Source organism: Siniperca chuatsi, linkage group LG4 (assembly GCF_020085105.1).
Source record: "Siniperca chuatsi isolate FFG_IHB_CAS linkage group LG4, ASM2008510v1, whole genome shotgun sequence".
NCBI classification, from domain to species: Eukaryota; Metazoa; Chordata; class Actinopteri; order Centrarchiformes; family Sinipercidae; genus Siniperca; species Siniperca chuatsi.
In genome coordinates, this window is record NC_058045.1 from 11,728,555 (window position 1) to 11,752,636 (window position 24,082).

The 24,082-nt window shown below is 40.9% G+C and overlaps 1 protein-coding gene across 4 annotated transcripts in view; it reads right to left on the minus strand.

Moving 5' to 3' along the window:
* The window catches only part of roraa (RAR-related orphan receptor A, paralog a), a 183,779-nt gene that overhangs the window by 33,322 nt on the left and 126,375 nt on the right, over window positions 1–24,082 (minus strand). Inside the window, exon 1 of one of the 4 annotated variants that reach the window (XM_044193107.1) lies at window positions 13,277–13,438. The exons of the other annotated variants lie outside the window; for them this stretch is intronic. Coding sequence (XP_044049042.1) covers window positions 13,277–13,307 — 31 coding nt within the window. The 5' untranslated portion in view covers window positions 13,308–13,438. Of the gene's footprint in view, window positions 1–13,276; window positions 13,439–24,082 lie in introns of those variants that run through there. 4 annotated transcript variants of the gene reach the window in all.

Consider the following 24,082-nt stretch of genomic DNA (forward strand, 5'->3'; position numbering starts at 1 on the left):
CAAGGGAGTGTAACATTGCCTGGGTATTCCATTTCCCTAAACATTACCATTTAATATGTTAATCCACACCAAGTAGTAACATTTACAATGTTGAAGACTGGGGGTTGGGCCTGTTTACTGATGCACGGATGCTGTAGAATAATGGTTGCAATGCAAATGACTACTGTGGCATGTTAAATCAAATACAGTTTCTTATGTTCATATATCGATACTAATTTTATTCACTAAAGAGAGACAAAGACTTGAGTGATTTGAGTGAAGGACCCCCCCCCCACACACACACACACACTTGGCCCGGTCCATTTAACCCTATTGAAGGGTTTGTTTGTCCATCTCGACAGTCTTACTTAAAGTGCTGAAAAATAAAAAGAGATTGCTTATTTTGTATATGCAGCACTTCCCCCGGACGGATATGAAAGTTTAATCATGGCATTAGGATTCACAGGCATTCCCTTGCCAGACCTGCTTGCAGACATCAGAATTGCTAATTTGCTAGTTTGCCCAGGAAGGGCCTGCTGGTGGGTGAGGAGGGGATGAATGGAAACAGGAGTCTGATTTGTCCAGATAACCTTGAACCCCAATGCTCAGCTACCTGCGGATGTACGGAGATCAATCAGTCCCTCTTTATCATGTTGATCTGTCCAGTGCAGCGGCCGGCACAGCGCCGCACTCGCTCTTACCTGACTACTTTGAGAGTGTGTCATTAGCCAAAATCATTTCCTGCTCGCTTTCCTGCCTGTTCTGACACAGCCATTAACTTCCGCTGAAATGTCATGAATGAATAAATACAGCAAAAGAATTGCTTTCAAAGGCAATCTTGGCTCCACAGTAATGTCCCGATCAGATATCAACATTAAGCCAAAACAAAGCCTTTGACAAAAATCACAGTAATTGTGGTTCGGTTTCTAATCTGAATAATTAATTCCTATTGCTTGTGATGAGAGTCCACCGGAGGCAACGACATGATAAAGAAGAAAGGTCCTGACAGGGTTATGAGTCAGCAGAGATGTGAAATTCAAATTGGCCAGGCTAAGCAGTTTGGAGCTGATGGTGATTTGAGTAGACTCACTGGTCAGCCCTACAGTACAGTATAAGAGCCCAGGGCTGAGAGATGGTGGAGTTACTCATGGGTACAGGTGCTTTATCAGCAGACTACATGTGATGGATTAAGCAGTAATCATTGTAAGCTTCATTGAATGATACGCTGTACTCTCTATGTTACAGTAAATTACGAAATATCTTCATACAAGCTAAGCTTTCCATTCCACTTTTTCCAAATAAACCAAACACATCTTTATGCTTAGTTATATCTGAGTGCAAAGTGTGTGGAATAGCTGCTCGTATGCTGTTCCGACTCCATCGTGAGCGCTGGACTTGTGCTATTAACAAAATTAAAATGGAGATCTATCATTGGCAGGGGAAGATGAAGCAGCAGGAGCAGAACTCTCACTGTTTTCTGTCACAGCCTCAGCTGTGTGCACACACTCTCCTTGCACACTGCCATCTTTCACTCAGCCAGGCACTTGCCTCCTCGCCCACTGCGCCCACCAGGCCCGGGCAGCACATGCTCCTGCCAAACATCCATTTACTCTCTGCAGGACCCCCGCATATCTGAAGTGGGCCTGTCATTGAGACCTGTTTGGATTTTACTGCACTCTATGCCTGGCGCACAGGTGAATACACGTTATTTGGTCAGCTACACACACAAAATGTAATTAAATGCTTTGTTTAAAATCAGCTTTGATAATTTCTCCGGTAAAACCTTGTCAAGCTGACCGTATAGACTCGATGGAGGGTTGTAATTGCATCCCTGTAGAGATGCCGTTAGCCTGCAAGGGTATGTGGGGAATTACCGTACACATGCCCACTGGATTCAGCCGGTGAAAACTGAAAAACACACACACACCCACACACACAATAGCCACAATCCACAGTAACTGTGCATCTGCAAGTCTTTGTGTACTTATTTGTTCACAAGTTCAAGCTGTGTGAGCAAACATACAAACATTAATTGGCTAATATATGAGCAGCATGACCTGAAGACCAGAGATATGTTCTCTCAACAAAGAATCCCACCTCCAACATCTTAGCCTGGAGGCAGGTTTAATGCTTACCTGCAGATGCTGCCTTTGTCTTTGAAGTGGAGCGATGGATGCAACAGAACAGATGGAGATGTTGGATGCTTTCAGGAATTATTAATGGCACGCTATGATCCCAAATGACCTTCAGCAAATAGTCTCCCAGCACTGGAGTACACAGGCAGCCCTGCACATCCATATTGTATTGAGACAACACACCTGGGTCAATGGAGGAACACCGAGCCATCATTACTGTACTTTGAGCTCTAATCCAGTCAGGAAAGTTTTCTTCCTTTTTCACTCAAAGGCAAAGCAGAAGCATCCAATCACATGAAACACAATCATATGTTTCAGGAACACATTTGAAAATTATGCAGCAAACACACTAATTCCATAAAGCCTAATTTGTTTCTCCCACAATGGGAACCATACACTGGAATTAATCTGCATAAAGCATTTCCTGTAGTTTTAAAAATAAACCCTTCATCATTGGAGGCTTTTGTGGTTGCAATTTGTGACATCAAATCTATCTTACAAACATACATCACTCATAGCCATAAAATATATGTTGTATATGGATAATGTTTAGTTTACAATATAAATTGAACAATCTCTGCATTGTTTCTGAGAGAAACTGAGCTGCTGAAATACACTGCCCATACTTTTCCCTTTTATGTGATAGAACCGACGTAAAAAACTCACGGAAACTTGTATATGTTAATGCAAGTATGTAGGAAAGTAAAAGGTTCACAATGCTGGAATCTTTTGAAATTCTGGGCCAAAAGAAACATATAGATATGTATCTAATTTCTGATTTAAAGGACCATCTAATGCAAGAGTGTAAGACATGTAGTTCAGGTTTATGGTTCTCTATCACTAAAATGACATGAAATGACAAAATAATTGTTGGGATCTACAATAAACAGATGTCAACAATACGTTTTACAGAGACTCTGGGCAAACGTTACGTCCTCTAAAATTGCGCTGTGTTTTTCAGGACGTTCATTTAATTTGCGCTTGCAAATGCAAGCAGTGAGCATGTGATTTACATGGCAGCTACGAATTAATCCATCAGTGACTGAGGCTGCCATCCAGGCATATTTATGTAGTAACATTCATTTACAACAGTTGCAATTAAAGTCTGAAGCTATCTACATATGATCACTGGCAGAATTGTTATGAGCCAGATTGAGCCATTGTTTTACACCTCCAGTGTATAGGATTTAGTGGCATGTAGCGGTGAAATTACAGTTTGCAACCATTTGAATACCGCTAGGATCATCCTCATGTTCCAAGCCTGTAGGAGAAACTACGGTGGCTGCGAAACTCGCGAAAAATATTGCATTAGGTGTTATTGAAGAAACTTCTTTGGAATAACAGACATAAATCCACTACAATATAAATGTTCAATCAGTACATTAGCAGCTCAGTGTTCAAGTAAATCCACAATCCACAAATTTCTGCATATTCTAATTACATAAAATATAAGGGAGCATCTAGTGTTTGTGCAGTCATTTTCACTTTGTTGTTGGTATGTAATCATCGATTGACTGGCAGCTGTGGCTCAGAAGGTAGAGTGTGTTCGATCCCCAGCTCCTCCTGTCCACATGCCAAAGTTCTCGATGGTCAGACGAGCACCTTGCATGGTAGCTCGCTGCCACTGGTGTGTGCCTGTGTGTGTGAATGGGTGAATAAGAGGCAAATTGTAAAGCACTGTGGATAAAAGCGTGATATAAATGCAGCCATTTACCATTTAGTGGAAAAACGAATATACTGTATTACTTCATGAAGTGATTACGTCAGTTGGCATTACCAGATACTGTATTAATTTTTTTACTGCGCACTTTCTCCGAGCTGTTCATTTTTAGTTTTGTTTTACTGGAGCTCTCTTGCACACTTTTTCACGGTGCACTATTTATCAATTGTCATTTTTTTTGTCAAGATTTGTATCCGTATCAACCTTCCTTTAACAAATTTGCAACACTTTTTCAATGCAAAACTGTCCCTCCCATTATCCTCATTCATTTGGGCGACCCTCCTTAAATGCTTATACATAAAAGAAGGAGACATGTGTTTTTAACTGCTTTCATTAAGTTGTGCCTCAGAAAGGTACACAAAGCTTAGTATCTGGCCTTCTTTATTTTTTGTGTAATTACCTAGGCCATTTCTGTGAACATCAACAGTAAACTGCAAACTCTGAACCTGAATCTGAAGCTGCAGTGCTACAACATATGACAGCAAAGTGAATGTTTTACACCTGTAGGGGTTTATAGGGGTTTTGGGGTTATATGGTTCCTATATTTAGGGGGAATTGTGGGCTATTAAGATGAGCCAACAATGTCCTGCAACGTTTGTACAGTATATGCAAGGTCTGCAGCCTTCAGCTTCTAGAGAATAAATACTGTGGTGGTGCTCTCATAAGACACTGCATGTCTTCAAAGAGCTACATCTAAGGGAGGAATTGATCAGACACTTTTTCTCACACTCTGTAAAAGTAGAAAGGAATAAATTATTTGAACGGTGTCTATCTCCTTATATACCACAGCCTCTGATTAATTACCTTAGGGCTTGCTAATGAGAATGTGTAAATGAATACAATGTTAATCTGCTATGTATACCATGTTTACTCAAGTTTGATGAGGCTCAAGAAAAAAACAAAATCCCTTATGTATAAATTATAATAATCCCACATCAAGAGAAAGAAAAAAAATCCATGCTGAGATCAAAGCAGAAAGGCCCGATGTAATCATGTGTCAAAAGATAAAAAAATAACTTCCTTACCCACTCAAGTGGGCAAGGTATGTCAAACGTACAATAGTTTTACTGATCATCCTCAATTTGAGGAAAATCTGCTTTACCTGTCTTCCATTACGCCTTCGCTTGTTTCCCCTCTTACCTTTAGTTTATCCGCAGTGACAGCTAATGTGATCCAGAACAATGAGGCTGATAAATGATGAGAAGAAATGTTAAGGGCTGTGCTTTAAGAAATGTCACTGAAAATAAAAACTAAGCACGAGGATCCTGAGGCTTAGATTTGACCAGTGGAAGCAATTTATTCCCTATAAAAAATAATGTTACTTAAATATAGTGTAGCATGCAATTAATATTTGCATAAATGTGTAAAATACATACACATAAAATAATTTAATGTTATATACACCTAATAAAGATTTCCTGTTTCATAAAAACAAATAACATACCCTCCAACAAACTAACACACAAACACACACAGTCTGGGAGGAGCTTCGCACCCAACGCTTCTCAGACACTGCGGTTTAGACTCACATGGCTCACATGTTTGGTGTCTTTCATCACAGCAGTGTAACTCCATAAAACATTTCATTTACACAAGGAAGTCGTGCTCAGACAATAGCCATTTGTTTACTGGGACTGATGGTGTCACATTTGGAACTCCATTAGCTTTACTGTTGACTGCAGATCCAGGCAAGGTAACATAACATAAGCCTTCAAATACAAGAGCAAATGACGGTTTTCTTCCTCAGTTTATTAGTTTATTATTATCTGTATCTGTCTTTGAGCCTGTGTATAAGCAAATAATATTGCTGTTAATATTGTTGTCTGAACTGGACAGTATGTAGTATATTGATTGTATTTTTAATGGGAAACAAAACGTTTAATCATTTAAGCAATGAGCAGTAAAACTGTGGGTGATGCGTTTGACAGTGGGACATCATTAGCAGTGGGCTGTACAGCTTTGATAGTAATTGAGAATGCTCTGTTTGGGCAGATTTCTCCTCTGTTGCCCCAAGTCACACATTAAAGGCTTTAAAACAGCCATCAGCACAGTAGGAACAGGACTGTCTTCCTCTCCCATCCAACTATTGACAAAAACAAAACTTAGAGACGACAGCTGCTGATTTGTAACTAAGCGATGGATCCCTGCAAGCAAATAAAGCAGTCGTGCCAGTCTTTTTGCTAGAAAACTATTTGTTTCCCTGTGACAGAAATCCACTGAACGCCACATAAACCCTTAAAAGTTTACATGAGGATATATTTTTTGAGGAGCTATTCCTTTCAATTTATGTGATGCCTTTGTCTCGTGCATTGGATTCTGGGAGCCCTGAAAATGTGCAAAGAGAGAAAGATCCTTTTTCTGCCCAAATTAGGCTCCTGTAAGAGGGTGATCATAAGCACATCCTGAGACTTTGAGCGAGGGTCTTTGCTGACGCTGCTGTTGTAGAGGCTGGACTAGGCTGAGCTGCGCAGCCAGGTTGACAAGGACCTGTGCTCAGCACTAGGAAAGCTCTCATCCAGAAACAAGAAGCCCAGGGGAACAAAGACAACAATATGCCAAAAAAACCCACTTGAAAACAACAAAACAACCCAAAAAGCTCCAAGAGAGTCAATGGTGGGTGATTGCCAGCTGCACTCCAGATTACCAGGCTCTCTGAGAGTCTTTCAGCAATCGCTGAGAGCTGTAGCATCATCTCCAGCTCCTTAATCAGTTCAGCTGGGGAGGAATGGATCCTGACATGCAAAAGGCTCAGCACGATGGGGAATAAACTCATAATCAGCAATCAGATATTCCACATTACTAGAGGGGGCGGGGAGCCCTTCTCAGATAGGTCAAGGATCTCTCCACAGCCAGTTAACCCCTTTGCTCCACATGCACACACTCATTGTCTAGGACACATTGTTTAGTTGGCTCTGCTGCCTGACTTACAATGAATTACAATGTTGAGCCCAACACGTGCAAAGGAGTGCATCTTTTTTGTTTTATATATCAACTGTGTAAATACAGTTTTAATTTCAAAACATACTCCTTGAGTCCATAAGTCGGGTTGGATTTCATTAAAGCACCATGTCCCTGAATAAGCCATGTGCTACGCCTTTAAACAAAGTTCATTGCTTTGCACATTCTACTTCCTTTCATCTTTGTAATTAGCACTGAAACAGCATTTCTTTTATTTCAAATGAATGCATGTGCATAAAAATCAATCTTAAGCAGACTGTTCTGGCAAGGCTGTTTTTCTTTGTTATTTATGATGATAAAATTCCTTTCATGCATCTTAGTTGGGGTGAGGAGTGCCTAATGCTGCTAACCTTGAGAGTTAGTTTTCACTCCAGCCTGCACAGGTTCCTCTGGGAGATTAAAACACGCTCTATTACATTCTGCTGCCTTGTGGCACCATGTAACCAGTGTTAGCAGTGACAATGAAGTTAGGAGACTTCAAAACTCTGTAGTACAGACACTCATATTATTTGTCTTTGTTGGAGAGCACCCCCTAGTGCTCAGGAGGATTCACAATCTTTGTTTGTTCATCAGCACAGACGCAAGATCAGATGAGTGTAAATGATGCCACCCTACAAGTAGAGCCCCTAATGGCCTCTGCTGGGACATGTAATCAAACGGCTCACACACTTCTCTCCCTTTTGCAATCAAGCGGCAGAGCGCATGTTGTGACGATCTTTGTTATAACGCTGCCTGTTCCCTCATCTCATCAAAATTCCATGCACCTCTCATTTTTCATCCTTTTTTCCCCGCTAGGGTCCCTAGATGCCACTGTTGCTCTCCATGGAGCAGAGGGGAGTGTGACTTAGTATGGTGTGACCCCTGACCCTTCCTAATACCCAGCATACTTTTGCCTCAATTCTGGCAATGTCATCACTATTTACTTTTCTCTTAACACAAATTCCATAGACTTCCATATTGTGCAACCTAGGAAAAATTTTTCAACAAAGTTAAAAAATATATGGCTATACAATATGTCCATAGCATAAGTGCTGAGTAAGCCATACTAGTGACAGCTCTTATCAGTGACTGTCACTGAGAGCTCCTTTTTAGTCACCCTAGGTCACATTAACACCAGAAACGTACTCCACTCTCATCTCACCTCTGCTGGGATGACACAGGAGGAGGATAAAGGTGATAAACCACACAAACAATACTCGTCTTCTTGCCTGCTGCTGGCTTGCCTGGCAGGGAGATCTGATTACAGCTTAGACGAGAGCAGCTTGGTGTTTCATGGAAAAGCAGGTCAACTGGAGAGTGCTGTCAGAGCTCGGGAGTCACCGGCCTGATGGAGGAGGAGGAAAAGCTATCCGACATGGCGGGGAGAGACAGAGGTTTGTCTCCAGCCGTATAGTAATGGGCTTTATTTACTCCGCCATTAAGAACAGAAAGGAGAGGAGAAATGATGGAAGCGAGAGGACTGAGCATATGACTCTAGGGAGAGATGCATTAGTGTTGTCTGGTGTTCCTCCTCACCTTCTACCTCTTTTTCGGTTTCTCCCCTGTCTCCCTCTGGCTCACACACAAGAGACGGAGCTGCCCCACTGCCAACACCTAACTCCTTACGTGTTTTTCTGTCCTCAGTGTTTGAGTCAGACAAAACGCAAAATCAATAATGCTTTTTCTCCCCCATTTCCACTTTGATGCAACTTCAAAAAGCCAATGGACAGCCCTCCAGAGGCTCACAGAGGAAAAAAGCCAATGGTACGAAACATGCTCAGAATGAAAGTATAGGAGAAAAACTTCACCCTTCACTCTCTTAAAACACTGTTAACTTCTGAGCCCCAAGTGGCAAAGCCTATGAGGGTAAAACAGGACACGTGAGGTTGAAGATGTTATTTATTCTTATTATTCATCTATGTATTTGTAATTCTTCTTACAATGTATACATAAGTCCACCCTGAGAGTATGCAAATCAGTATTTTAAATGACCACAAATAACATTAGAATGTAAAGCAAAGGGTTTCTGTGAACAGTGACAGCAAAAATATCCAATCTCTACTCTCTGTACATATTCTACAGTGGAAGCTACAGGACGAAAGAGAAAAAAATGAAAGTAAAAATGTTCTTTAACTCCATGGACTGTGGTATATGATTATCTAAGGAGTGCTGACAGAGAAAGTATTCTATCAGCAGCTAAATGCTGCATGACAGGGAGACACTTCAAAGGATCTATAAGTGACTCTTGAAATACTGAGTGAAAGTAAAGTAGGAAATTACCCTTAAGTTAGAGGCATTTGACTAAGCCCAGCTCGGTGTTTTACCTGACTGGGGAGCCAAATTGAGAACCCTGACTGAACTTGCTGTGAATGTTTCCAAATGAACAAAAATCATCTCATGTAGACTGATGGTTATCTTGAGCCGCTGCTGTTTGTTGTACCCCGCTGTTTGATTGGGCATAGGACAGGAGAGTCATTTAACCTTGCCTGTGATTGGACTAATCTGTCAAAACCACAAGGTGTGACTGACAAGACAAGATGACTGACAGTGCTGTCTGGTACTCTGGCAATGGCTTGGATGGAATTGTAGATTAATGTTTGTACAGTATAAAAACTATACTCAAGATATGGTTACAAAAAGACTGTATTCATTTTTATTTGGTTGCGGTAAAGACTGTTATAGTCTCCTCTATTTACTGTACTTCCATTTTGAGAAGCTATTCATTTTGTATCAATAGCTTTTAAAGTATGGACAGTACTTCTGTAAAATGATGTACTGTTTTTATATACATTACGCAGATTAAGAATTTGAATTCTTATTAATTTTACTTTGTTGGCATTTTCATTTATATTTCTGATAAAATTATTGTTGTAGCCAGCACATATGTGACTGATTATGACTATCTATCTATATTTATGTTATTGAGCAGGCTGGCCCATAGCAGTTAATACTAATTTCAAAGAAATTACTAGAATTATCAACAAAAAAACCCCATCATAACATCATAAACAATACTAACTATTGGTAATTGAAAACAAAAAGCAATATCAAATTCAGAAATTTGTGCCCATCACTCCTCTCCCTCGCCTCTCCAGAGTGCACCTCCCTATCCTCCCAACTTCTATGGAGCCAAATGAAAAATCCATGCTCTCAATGGGCAGTCAATATCTCATTAACCAGTCCCTCCACACACAGTCAAGCAGCCAGTATGTTCGTCTGAGTGTGCACAGACTGGCACACCTCACACACTTTTGTAACCTGTGTTGACGCCATTCCACTTCCTTACCTAGCTAAGAGGAAAGAGAGAGGACTAAAGCACACACCCTCCATCTGTCCGAGTGACTCTTGTCTTTCCTCTGCCCCAGTATTATTTTTTCAATTTGAAACATGTAAATGATCCCTTAAAGAAGGGGAAATTAAATCAATACATATTTCAGAAATGCAACTTTTATGAGATATATAATTGTATATATTTTTTTTTTATATAATCTACAAAATTGAACTTTGTATTATTGTATTATTACTATTGGTATTAGGATTATGTCCTCAGTCAAACTAAAATTATTGTAATCACAGAATAATTAAATAAAACAAATGTGTGTTTTCAGAAGTTGTAAGAACACTTCTTCTTAAAATATTCTTTCTTTGTAATTGGGTCTTTTATTTTAAATCCTTGCAGGTGACTTGTGCTATATTTGCCTTCACCTTAATCTGTGGCAATTTTTCCTTTGGCTCTTCATGTCCTCAGTCCCTAACTGGATAATAGCCAATCTTGTTAACCTCTGCTTTAATGTGAGAGAGCCTGCAGCACTGGGTAGTGAGCACTTCAATCGGCCACTGATAGAAAGAGACAAAGAGTACAGCAAATATTTACAGCCTTGTTAACATAGCCTTAAAGCGCCTATCACAAGATATTTGGCTTTACCTTCTCTACGGCCCCCAGAACATTTTTTACAGTCTAGTACACACTCGTGCTAAATCACATATTTATGTGCAGTCTGCATGCACTGTAGTGGCTTACTGGGCCTTGCTTTCGACAATTTTAAAACACTGTTGCTATGTATAGCTCGCCACAATATGCTCTTTTTGAAGGGTTAATTATATGTACTGGGGGTGAGACACACTTTTTACCTTTTCTGTTGATCCACACATCAAACAACTTTCTTTAATTATGTAATTGGAATTTTCATCTTAATTGTGCTGAGTAGGCTGGCTAATTTGCATGGGGTAATGAGAGGGATGTTTCCATTACAGGTAATTAGGTACTTGAGAGGTAGTGGTGTGGTAGAGAGGCTGAATAGAGAGGGAGAGGTGGGTAGAGGGGGGTGCAGGGTATAGAGACAAAGCCACAGAGACACAGAGATGTTTGGTAAAATATATTAGCATTATTTTGTAGTGTACAGTATGAAAAACTATTTTTAAAAATCACCCCCAAAAAAGACACGTGCAGTATGAACATGTAACATAACAATAAAGAAGTGCATGCCCAGGCAGCAAGTCATTGTGCTGTTCATCCATTTCACTGACCATTTTCAGGAAGAAATTACTACTGCGGTTTAAATTAGTTTCCAATTATACAGCTTGTTCACATTTTAATTTAATTTCTGACATTGTCACAGTATCCTATCCTATCCCTATGACACCAGCAGCTCCTATCAAACTGAAAGTACCAATAAGGGGGTAAGACAGAGCTAAAAGAAGACATAAAGACTGGCAAATAGACAGGCAGAAACTGGCTACTAAACAGGTTAACTTTGATGTTTACTGCTGATGACAATTACAGAAAATGTCAATATGGCTCATCTCTATTCATATGTCTAAATTAAATGAAACATAAAAAAAACATAAAAAAACTACACAGGGTAAAGAGAGGATGAAATATTCACATTAAAATGGTGTGTATACACCACACTAAAAAGCCATAGAAAAGCTACACAGCACAAGACACTCAATTCCATCCAAAAATATGTGTTCATAAAGCCCTTCACTATAAATTGCATATAAAGGACATTAGGTCAAAGGCCATTTTTCATATGTGTAGCTGTACTCCCTCTCAATTTCACACAATTTCACTGTGAGCCTCACTTCATAAATTAATTCTCAAACACTATGAACAATAGAAAAAAAAAGAAATTAACGCTATGATCAGAGTTGCCAGTCTCACACAAAGAGCAAGATATTTAACAGCATCAAGATGGCAAACTAATATGTAAAAATATAAAATGAAAACTGTAAGGGTTAATATCAATATTACTAATATTGATAGTATAATATAATATAATAATAATATATCAATTTGATAATAGCACTTTTTTCACACATTAATTATATTTGTATAAGAAAGCACAAATGTAATGCACAGATTTATTTTTGGACAGCTGCGAAGACAAAAAAGCAGCAAGTATCAAATCAAATGGTCATTACTGGTATTTTTCATTCAACACAGAACGACAGCTGCCTGTACCTCATCGTGGTTATTGTATTTGATTGTATCATAAGTGCGTATGAGCACATATGTTTGGATATGGTTGTTCACATTTCTCTATATGGAAGAATGAGAGTGTATTCATATGTCTGAAAAATGTGATTATATGCATGTTTCTGTGTGCAAGCATGCATGAGACAAGTGTGTGCTGTACTGTAAGTGTGTGCTGTACTCTAACTGCACTTTCAGTATCTGTCTGCACGGATGTGTGTGTGCGCATGTATGCCTGTATGATGGAGGGGGTGGAAGAGCTGGGATTAAGCATACTAGATCAACATCATAGCGACTAGGAGGACCCAGTCCTGCTCTCATGGCCACACATGTAAACTCGACTACCCAAAAAATAGGTCAGTGGAACACAACACACTCACACACAGAGATATACACACACATGCACCAGTATCAACTCAAAGAATCACAGTTTGCCAGTCGCGCCAGTGCCTTGTCGCCCGTCTGCAACCCACGTTCAACACTGCCGCGCACATCTTCCCGCGGAACAGACACATCCTCTGGACTGGAACAACAGGATTAAGAACGGGACAGAAAGGAATAGCGACAGTAACACCAAGCCCCAAACCCCCCGCATGCTACCTCACATCTACGCCAAAAAAACTTCTGCTCTGATGCTCAGGAGCTTGTCAGAGACGTACCCCGTGCAAAGATTATACCGGCTGTGGTTTCCACAACACCCAACACAACAGTAGCAGTGAGAAAACACCCACTGAGTATAACAAAATCAAAAACATTTACAAATGTTTTTAGTTTAAAGAAATTCTAGCTCAGTTTCTCTTTCTGAATAAAACAAAAGAAATTATGTTCATGCATGAAAAGAAATATTATAAAAGCTTAATTCACTTGCATGCATTCAGAAACACTGTATTTCTCCCTCCCTCTCTCCCTCTCTCTGTCACACTCAAGCCTTGCAAATGAAATGCAAAGAGTTGGCAGGCATTGAATAGAAGAGCCGTACTTCCCTACTTGTTACTCAGGGTGCAGGATCAGCATGCATTTTGCTCTTACCTTTCATAGCTGAAATCACAAAATACATCATTAAGCTTCGAGTCCATAAGAGAAGAACTATCACCAGCGCAAAGCCCTCCACTGCTGTCTCAGCAGCAGCTGGCCAGCACAGCTCTGTCTCTCAGCCTCCGAGCATGACCACACCAGAATCCATGTGACTGTGACATCAGTGTTCATGTCTGACTGCTCCCCACCCACAAGCCTTTGATTGGCACAGCATGCAGCCAGTAGGGGCGCTGAGAGCTCAGGCAGGGAAGCTGGCCCTCTTCCCACTGATTGCAGTCAGAGCCTTGTATACCGGCTTGCTAGACACAGCACACTCTCGCTATCTTCTGTGGCTTATCTTTTTAGTGCAAGGATAAAGTCAGAACCAGTTCTAGCCGACACCAGTTTTTCACGCTCTTGTTCTGCCCCTTCTACGATCTTGGTTTTCTGCTTTTAAAAATGGTGCAATGTCAAGGATAAGAAAAAAGTCAAAGAGGGGATAAAAGGCTAGACAGGGATGAGAGGGGTCATGGAGAAAAAGAGCCGAGGAAACAACAGAGAGAGGAAGCAAAAGAAAAATGAGAGTGGAAAGGATGGATCTGTAATTTTTCTGTGGCTCAAAAATCTAAGTACTCCGCTCTTCTCCTCCTCGTCTGTAGATATGAGTGATCAGTGCGAGGCCAGATGTCTGCGAGCAGCGGTGGGCACTACACAGAGAGAAGATGAGTGGAGCCTCAGCTTCTTCCCCTGACCTCTCAGAGGACCCGCATGGCCCTCTCTCTTTCTCACACTCCAACGGCTCTCACACACTCTTTTTGACAGGTGAAGACAGGGAGATAGTGACGGAAGGGTTTAGATGATCCCCTCCACCCTACAGCGACCGGGCGATGAGTTTCTTGCTATCATTTCTGCCTCTCTCCCCCCTGTGCCCCTCGCTCTCGCCCCCTGCTTCTCATTCCAGTGCCTACCTCTCTCTCTCTGTCTCTCTCTCCTCCCCCTCTCCTCGCTCATCCTCTCTCATATGATAATCTGTTCTGACTCCTAACCAGCTGCCTCTCTCTGATATAATATTCTGGTTTTTGTGCAATCCAGCCTTGGCCAATAACCACATTGCATTTGGCATTTCCATGAATAAGCTGGAGCTCATATCATCTCGTCTCAAGACAAACATCATACAGCTTCGGTTTCAGGCGCTGCAATATTTGAAATCTAAAAATTAAAAGGAAAAAATATTTTTTTACACCACCAATATTTCAAATTTGGATATTTCAGGGGCTCATTTCTCATTCTCTACAGTTGTTTGATATTAATAACACTACAGCAGCACTGTATCTTTGCCATAGAATTATGACGCTTCCACAGGGTAAGAATTTCATATTAACAATGCGATTGAAAGAGACATTTTGATTATTTATTTATTCCTGTTTTACACACCAAATATCTATATTCCTTTGATGCCTTCTATTGTGTTCTGTCTGTTCACTGAATAAAGGTACTTCTAACCATATATAAAATGGAAATGAGGACTCAGCAGCTTGCAACATAAATCTTCCCATGACAATGTTTCATTAGGACCTCTATGATCCATTAGAGACACTAAACACATTAACTCACGTTGCGTCAACACTGGTCTCTCATTGCACACTGTCTAATGAACAAAATATCATTCAGAGGCTGATAGCATCACATGGAGCGTGCCTGGGATATAAACTATGCGTAGACAGGCCCTGGTAAACTATATGAAACAATGTGATGTCAGAGACAGCACAGTGGTCTCATTTCGATGTTGGCGTCTTCCCACAAGATCTTCAAAGGTTACCAGATGAGTCAGGGCCAAGGCCCACGCAGGAACATGTTCAACTGCCACTATTTGTGGTCGTCTAGCTGCTGAAACTGGCTGCTGTATCAGTCTTCCTAGAACCAACCGTGGCTCGGCACACTGTGGCTTAACACTGAGCTATGGTTAAGGGGGAATAAAACAAAACATGATAGCAGGGGTTGAGTCTGTTGGCTGGTTATCCAAGAACATCTGAGAGGAGGATAACATCCATATTACGATCGGAGCGTCAGGAGAGAGTTGGAAGGAGCGCATGTTTTGTCTGCTTACAATCTATGTGGTGAATAAGTGAAGATCTCAGAGAAATCCCTACAGGTTGAGAAAATTATGAAACAACTACTGTAACTGGCTACTTCGAACAAAAAAGTGAAACCTATAAAATGATTAGGCACACAGAAAAAAAGTCTGCTTGACTTGGCTTTAAAGACAGTAGCCTTTCACAGAACTTTTTTTTTAGGCATTTCTGCTTTTTCTTTGATAGTCACAGTAGAGAGACAGGAAAGGCAGGGGAGAGAGAGAGGGGATGACATGCAGCAAAGGGCCCAGGCTGGATTCCAAACCGGGCTGCTGTGGTAAGGACTCAGACGTGATACATGGTATATTTCAGTGAACTACAGGTCTAACAACATCTCTATTGTCCCGCTTGCCTTTTGTATCCATCCGCTTTCACATTTAAAGAATTGGTTCACCCAAATCACAAAACAAAAACAAAAAACATACTACTTTCTACCAGAGAAACAGTCCCTGTGAAAACTGTCTATAGATTATCCAGAGTAACTTAGGGGTTAAGACACAGAGGGGTTAAGACACAGACCATGAACCTCAATCTCAATGTGATTAAAATACATCCCATCTCTCCGTCCCCTCATTTCCTGTCATCTCTCTACTGTTGCATCTAATAAAGGCCCCCAAAAATCTTTTTTTTTTCAATATTATGAGCATGACAAATAAAATTAATTTCATCTCCATTGTATTGGGTCAGCAGCAGAAACCTCTGCATAGCCAGTCAGCACTAGAGGTAAGTGGAAAAAATCAGATCCATTGTTTTGTAATTTTGGTGAACTGACCCTTCAAGGAAAAACATAAACTAATAAATCAATCTTGATGTTGTTCTATCCATTAAGCTCTACAACAAATATAGTGCCTCCAACTATATATAATTGTGCTTAAAAGCCCAGGCCTCCCTAAGGAGAAATGTTTCCAGCAAAGCTGCTTAATTTGCTCTTGATCACACTCTCCCTTGACTGCTCCACATTACTAGTGACAGTATGCCAATACCCTGCTGATACTTGTTCATTAGGGCATTGATTAAGCCACAAAGGCAATGGTCAAATGTCTGTGGGTATTAATGCAGCGATCACTGATGTGTAGCCATCAATAGAATCATTTTAGTCAATCATTTCTTCAAACCCCTAAGTATAAAACAGAAATCATGATAGTGAAGTTGCAATGACTCCAGGAGTGACAGAGTTTCTGTCAACGCATTACTGGTACAAACACTGAGCTGAACACACACTACATTTTTGCATTTAGACCAGCCCAGTCATGTGTCTTGCACTCCTCTTGGATTAATTCAAGCACATGTATTTACTGTAAACAAGCCCTGTGGAATGGAATTCAATTGAGATGAGGTGCAGAGCATCCACTGGTGCCCCCGGAGGAGAGGAGAGGACCAGAGCTGATAATGGCCTCATTAGCAGTCTGTCAGTAGCCATTCCACGCACAGACTCACCATGCAGCTGATCCATGTTAACTCTTACAGCTCTGGACAGGCCTCTAACCTCTAAGCCTTTGACCCAACAGGATAAACAGCTATGGACTTTCTCATTTTGTGTCCCGATCTTGTTGTGAGGTATTTTAGAGAGTTGAGGCTTATATTCCACCACAGAGCCACCTGGGTGTTTGAAACTGCACCACCAGCCTGAAGCAGCGGTAGAATTAACAAGCTCCAACAGGCACTCTATGAAAACAATACAGATCAATTTAATATAGATGCCAAGGAGTGGAGGGCATAATATTAGAACCATAACAGCACCAGCCCACACCACACAATCATAAACCAATTTAGGGCCATTCCAGGCAATTTCCTGGGGGCTTCCACTTGTGGGAAGACTTCAATAAATCACACAGACAACAAAGAGAATATCTATTTCAGTGAAAATAGAGAACACTATTGGGTTATGTCTAGAGGACTGCAGAGGATTGCATTTAAAGACATGTTTAAATAAGAGCAGTGAGAGTTTAAAAAACATACTACATGCCGTTTCTGTGCCCGGGTTTTATGGTATAATGTGTTGCTACAGGAAATGCTGCTAACTCATTACGGCTAATGGATTTTCCATGGAGCAGAACAGTGTGTCTAGTCTAGCGAGGCAGCAGCTGTAGGTAAGTCTTGTGCTTTTTACAATCTTAACAGTTACACTCTGATCAGATGACTCTATATTAGTGACTATATACACTGCCCTTCATCCTTAATATGCACAGCAGCCCCAGGGCCAGCTCAGCACTACTGTCTCTGTTTCTATCTGTCACTCAATACACACACAATATTTATAGAACAGCAGGGTCAAAAGGAAGTTATATGAAAGCATATCATTCCTACATAGGTGAAGTGTACACCTGTCAACTGTCATGTAACCAGAATCAACAACACAGTACTTATAGTGAATGGTTGACAAGGCTATAGCCTTTTGTTTTACTGGCACCGTTATTTATAGAGCTAAATTTAAATCTTTTTTGAACAAACACAAAAATAAGAGCCTCTGGTATTTCCAAATCAATTGAATTAAAAGTTTTTGTTAAAGAAAAAAATTACAAGTACTGTGTCACCATGGTAGCAAAGCCAATTTGTCCTGCATGGACTGACCAAGCTTCATATCATTAAAGGCAGACTTGCATGCCTGCTCCACATTAAATGACCCCTTGCAGGTATGAGTGAGATGGTGACAAGAGGCTGTGAACAATATGATAAGCACTAAACTGCTTCAATGAAAAACATCAAACGCCCTCAGCTACTTTTTAGCTGCTGTTTTGTTTAGTGGCACTTTAGTTGTTGTGGTTATTTCTCTGCTAGATTTAAACTAAGTGGAATGCCAGGCCATTTCTTTCGGTCTTTGGGCACTTCAGCAGCAACAAAAGTGTTTACAATCTGCCCACTGGAATGGGATGTTCAATTGATTGATACAGCCTTGAAACAATATGTGTCTCATGCATTCAACAAAGGTTGTCAAGTGACTGGAATAAATCAGTTTATTTATTTGGTTTATCTGATGAAAAGGCAGTGGTAAGGAGACATCATCAGCACTGTTGGAGTACTATCATATATCTCACGGAACAATTTTTCAATAGATCAATAGAAATCTGATTTAACAATGAATTGCACTGCATCTCTTTTGTGCGAAGGTGCCCCTGGGAACAGAAAGGAAAGGGATAGGAGGATAGAGAGAGAGAGAGAGCGAAAGGGAACAAGGAGGGGAGATTATCGCAGGCATGGCAGCCTGTGTGAGAAGCTTAGCCTGGCTAGGCAGGGAGGTGGAACCCTGTGAATTCTAATGAACTGGCAAGACTCCCCCAAAACCAGCTCCATCTCCATGGCATGAGGACGACAGGAGGGAAGGAGGAGGTGATTAGGAAGGCATAGGCCCTCTACGGCAAACCAAACAGAACAGGTCATTTTCCCTGTGATAATTATGGCTATAACCAGGCATGAGGGATTGGTAATGGACCTGCTTATTCTTCATGCCCTGCAAAGGCAACCACTGAGCCTGTCAAGGGGAAAAGCATGATGATGTGTTTTTTTTTCTCTTGGTAGGGTGACTCTGGTAAGAGTTGCAATGGCTGTTGAAAAGGGCAACAGGGGAACATGGCCTTTGAGGGAGAAGTTAACGAATGAACTTCATTATTGAGGAGCATACCAGGGAGACCCCCCGGAGTGCGTGATGTATTACCTAGCATCAAATTTACACACTCCCCCAACATCACCAATATAGCCTGACATCAGCTCCAGGGAGAGGTAGGCGTGTAAACTAAAATAGTTAACCTTCTGGCTTAAGGCTAGAAGAAAAGAAGAAAACAGAGAAACAAACTATGATGTACAAGATTTGCATCAATACATTTGTTTTCAATAAAAAATTCTATTTTAAAACCTCTAAATTACTCACTATTTCCTCTGCGTTTGGGCTGAACAATTTCACCTTTATTCTCTCTATTGAAACACCAAAGTGAGTAATGGGGCAGAGACTTTTCCTGTGACTGCTCAGTGCAGAAACCCTCAGAAGAAAACTGTTTTAGCTTAAACTAACACATATTTAATGTTCTTTCTGTGACTTCAGGTAATGCAGTTGGTCCGGTGAGGCAGTCCAGATCAACACAATGTAGATTACTCTCATTTATTAAAAGCAGCTCTGTTCAAGCATGAAAGTAACTTTTCCTAAGTTCTATGAGCTTTATAAATACAAGTGACCCACTGGAGGGACTAATGTTTTCCTCAAGATTGAGGGAGATCTTCAGGCTATGCACATCGTACACCACTTAGCCTTCCCCCTTCCCCTCTTCCACCGGGCCTGGATGGAGTTTCTCTATGGTCGACGGGACGAAGGAGCTCTTTTACTGAGCGCACTCTCAACACTTTTACTCTTGACTTATGAGGATGCCATGGGTGCAGGGGAGTGATTCATCACTGGGTGTGCTCCTCTTGCACCCTCACACATTAGTAATGTGGTCCGCTGAGGAGGAGTCCTGTCATCAGTCTGTACCTGGACCCTCTGAACAAGGTAGGTCAACAGGAGGCAGCAGCGGCTGGCCCACTTTTAGTCTTTCACAGCACCTTTAAGTTTCCTCCAGCTCTGCCACAGCTGAGCCTGACAGACATACTAAGACCAGCCTGGTCAAGGGGAGACACTGCCTCGGTGCTGTAACTGGTGTACTCACTGTATCTGTTGACTCAGTGAAGCTTGTCCTCCCAGTGCAGCAGGCCAGAGGAAACTTGGTGAGAGGTTAAAGCAAAGGGGGAAAGAGTATCTTCATTCAAAATATTACAGAGTGTAAAAGCAAAAAAAAATAAATAAATAGAAAAACAAACAAGATGATTCATAGTTTGGATGAAAAGTTCCCAGACTTATCCATCTGAAACCGCCTAAGGGAATTTCATCACAAGACTCCCAAGTCTTCTGTAATACAGCAGCAACAAAATAAGTGGCAAACACATGATCATCTGTTCTTTCATGAAATATAGAGCCACTTTAAGTCAGCATAAGCTTTTGACCTTAACATTGCAGGTAATGCACATTTAAATACCTACCTCAGTATTCATGTTTGTCATTTTACTTGTGAAGATTAGGTGTAAAAAGGCTATTTGAAACCAAAACACAGGATTAAGGGATAATGCTGCTCTGTGTCTTGTGAGTCGACCTTGATTCTGTAATCCAGCACAATACTGGAGAACAGCATATTTCTCTCTCTTGTACATTCAATACTCTCACTGTAGAATAGCTCACTCTGATGTAATGGCAAAAACATATTGGCATAATGGCACCATGCTCAAAGAGAAAGTAATCTGAATTAAGGGGAACTTCATTGTAATATCTGTAAATAGAACTGGAAATAGTATTACAAGATTTGTACAACAATTATTATTGACAGTACCTTGATTGGATATAAAAGGAGGCTACATGAAAGTATGAGCTGATGTTCTTAATGTAAGAGAGGAGAAAAAATACAGACAGTAAAAAAAACATAAGTGAATTCATTTGAATTACATAGACCTGCACTTTAATGACCATGGTGAGAAATGAACTTGATCTTTAAAGTGAACCAACCTGCAGTCAGCCACGGTGTTATTAAGGACTGTGCCACTTAATCAGAGGGGACGCCAATTTAGCAAGGAGCTAACTATGCAGGAGGGACCCTCTGTGGCAGCAAACACATTATAGAGCATTGTGTCATCTGGCTTGCGCAGGTATGCATACATGCTCTCCTCTCTTCTCCCAATCTGCCTTATTTTCCTGACTCCATATCTCCTTTCCCGTTTTTTTTTTCTTCACCCTGCCGCAGACACAGTAGAATGAAAACCTGCCTTTGAAGTCTGGGATCCTATAATGCTGAGCAGCAGAAATCCGCATGCCTGTTATCTGTAGAATCTTAATGATGACGGCTAACTTCACAATGGGTTAACCACATCTCTCTGTTCTTGCACTGCACACCCACAGAAACACAAATTAATAGCAACGGGGAAAAAACAGCATTTCTCTAATAAAGCAGATTCAACAAAATGTGCACAATGTGATCAGCACAAATGTCAATGTATAATATCACCAAAAGCTTTTGTGAGCACTTCAGCTTTCTTCTCTGTAGATGTTACTTTTTATTCTACTTTAGTTTCTAAACAGAATGACATTATTTGTCGGAAAGATATGATCCCCACTTCCACTCTATCTAATTGAGTATCAATAAACATTTGATGCTCTGTATGCAAACAGTCTAGTTTGTTGTATTTTGTCCCAACATGTTTTTTTCATTTGATGCACTGTGACGATTATTATTGATCTTGAAATGGTGCAATAAGAATTTTATTGTAGGGGACATCGTTGCATGGTTTATTCAACAACATTCTTCTGAATTATTCAGGAATTCAATTATATATGTTAATTTTACCCGCCTTTATTCATGCATGATATTGCATCAGAATTTTCATATCCTAAAAAATCCATGATGGAATATTTTCCGACAATAGATTTTTTTTGTTGCTCCACTTCAGTTTAATATAATTGTCTCAAAGTGCACTTCAGTGAGAAGTGAAGTCCATCAATATCAGATACATGCTGGTCAGAGTGATAAGCTTTGAGCATGACAGGAAAGTCTATGTGTATGGCTGCGACTGAGGAACCTGATGATGGCACAAGGACATTTAATTATGTCCCCCATCTTAAAGCTTCCCCATCAGCATCAGTCAGGATCATATCTGGAGGAGCTCCATGACCTCCGCCTCTGTCGCCCTCCATGAATCAAACCTTTCATTACATGCTGACACTCTTGTCCTGCACTGAATGTGTGTACACCATGGGAAAGTGATGAGACATCGGAAACCTGATGAGTGATGGATAACCAGCACTTGTGCAAAGGTTGGCTGACTGTGTGCCGCAGCGAGCGCGACTGGCCATGCCTTCCCAACCATTCCAACTGCTTCGCAGACGCCACCATCTCAGCACAGCCCTCGCTCCCTGGCCCCTCTCACCTGAGGTGGCAGACAGCCGGCAGAAGAGAAATCGCCAGCAGCAGATGGGGCCACTTACTTTGGCTGGCCCATCCAAGCATTGTGTCCTTGTCACATGTCAATTACTCTTGTTTTCTGGTCTGACAACATTTCAAGACAGGGCCTTTCAGTTTTAGGTGAGACACAAAAGGGAAAGGGTGAGGAAAAGCTGACGAGGCCTCTCTTCGCTCCGGCTCAAATTCTCTGAAAGAGCCGGCACCAAGAGAAGAACCAGATTAAGAGCCAACAAAAGCGGAGCACCCCCACAAAAAGCTGTTGTGCACCCCTATAGTTCCCATCACCACTCTCCTCCTTATAAAACATCCTGGGCCCCCAGGAGGTGATAAAAAGAAGCGCCCTTACCCACAGAAAGTATGCAAAGAAAGTGCATGTACAAAGGCCATTGGCAATTTTACAAAATGGCAGAGATAATGCTCTTACTAAAAAATGAGGACCTGTCATATTGTGTTGGAGAGGAAAAAGTATGGCAGCAGAGGAAAAATGGAGAAAAATCATGCTGGCCTGGTTTACGACAAATAGATAGCTCTATTGATTTCCCTTTTACAGTGACTGTCCATCCCTCACTGTTGTGATTACACTGACCTATTTCAGAAAAAAAAAATAGCCATCTATTATAGATTAAACCAAAATGTCCAAAAGGAAAATACACTTTTTGTGGAACAAACAAATAGAGTAAGATGAAACATAACCTACAGTACAGAGGGAGAAAAAGATTGTGTCAATTTAAACGTTCAATGTTGGTCTTGGAGAGGAGGAAACAACGAGTTCTAGTACCATGCTGAGAATCAAATAACTTTCCACAGAAAGAGCGGATGTGCTTTAGTGGGGCCCTGCATTGTCAATTTCAATCCTAAGAAAAAGGCAACAACATTAAAATGACTGCAATATTGCTCAACCAACATTTAAACATAATAATGCCAATTTTACAAACTTGGAATAATGTTCAGTAAGAACAACAGAGTATAACATATTTGATAATAATCTAATGTACTGTATGCGCTACTGTATTGTGTTTTTCACTCTAATACACTAGTGCACAGTTCAGTGTTGTATGCTTTGTGCTGATGATTCCTCTGCGTCTGTGTGTACTGCTGTGTGTGCTCGTCCTGCTCCACTATGTCTGTGCTGTGCGTCTCACTAGACTATCTCTCTCTGCGTAGCTCAGGGGACTCTGGCTGGCTGATCTTCATTATCAGCCCTAGCTTAACAATGTACTGGATGCACTTCCCACATGAGTGCAACTAACAAATCCCCACAGAGCTGAATCAAGGCAACAATGTGATGAAATACCTTCAAACAACCACTGAGCATGGAACACTGAGCTATGCAGAGACAACTCACACTGCCCCGGGCGATTCCACAGGAGTGCGCCTGTTGCCAAGCAAAATTAGACAGCAACTGGGACATATTATTCTCCTAAATTGGCAATGTACAGCACTATTAAGGACCATAAATCTCATGTTTGATTAACTGAAAATACCTCAACTCACAGAGCCAATGCATTAGCATTCTACAACTCAGACATCCAAGTGGGATCTGCCATGTCATTTAGAAGTAAAGCAGATGCTTTACAGGGTAAGCTGTCATTGTGCTATGAGAATACAGAGAGAATTATTGGGATTAATAATGCTGTTAGCATATGTTTCCAAACACACAACCGGCCTACTTTTATGAGAGAAATTTCAAATGCACAAAGGCATGAAATCTACAAACT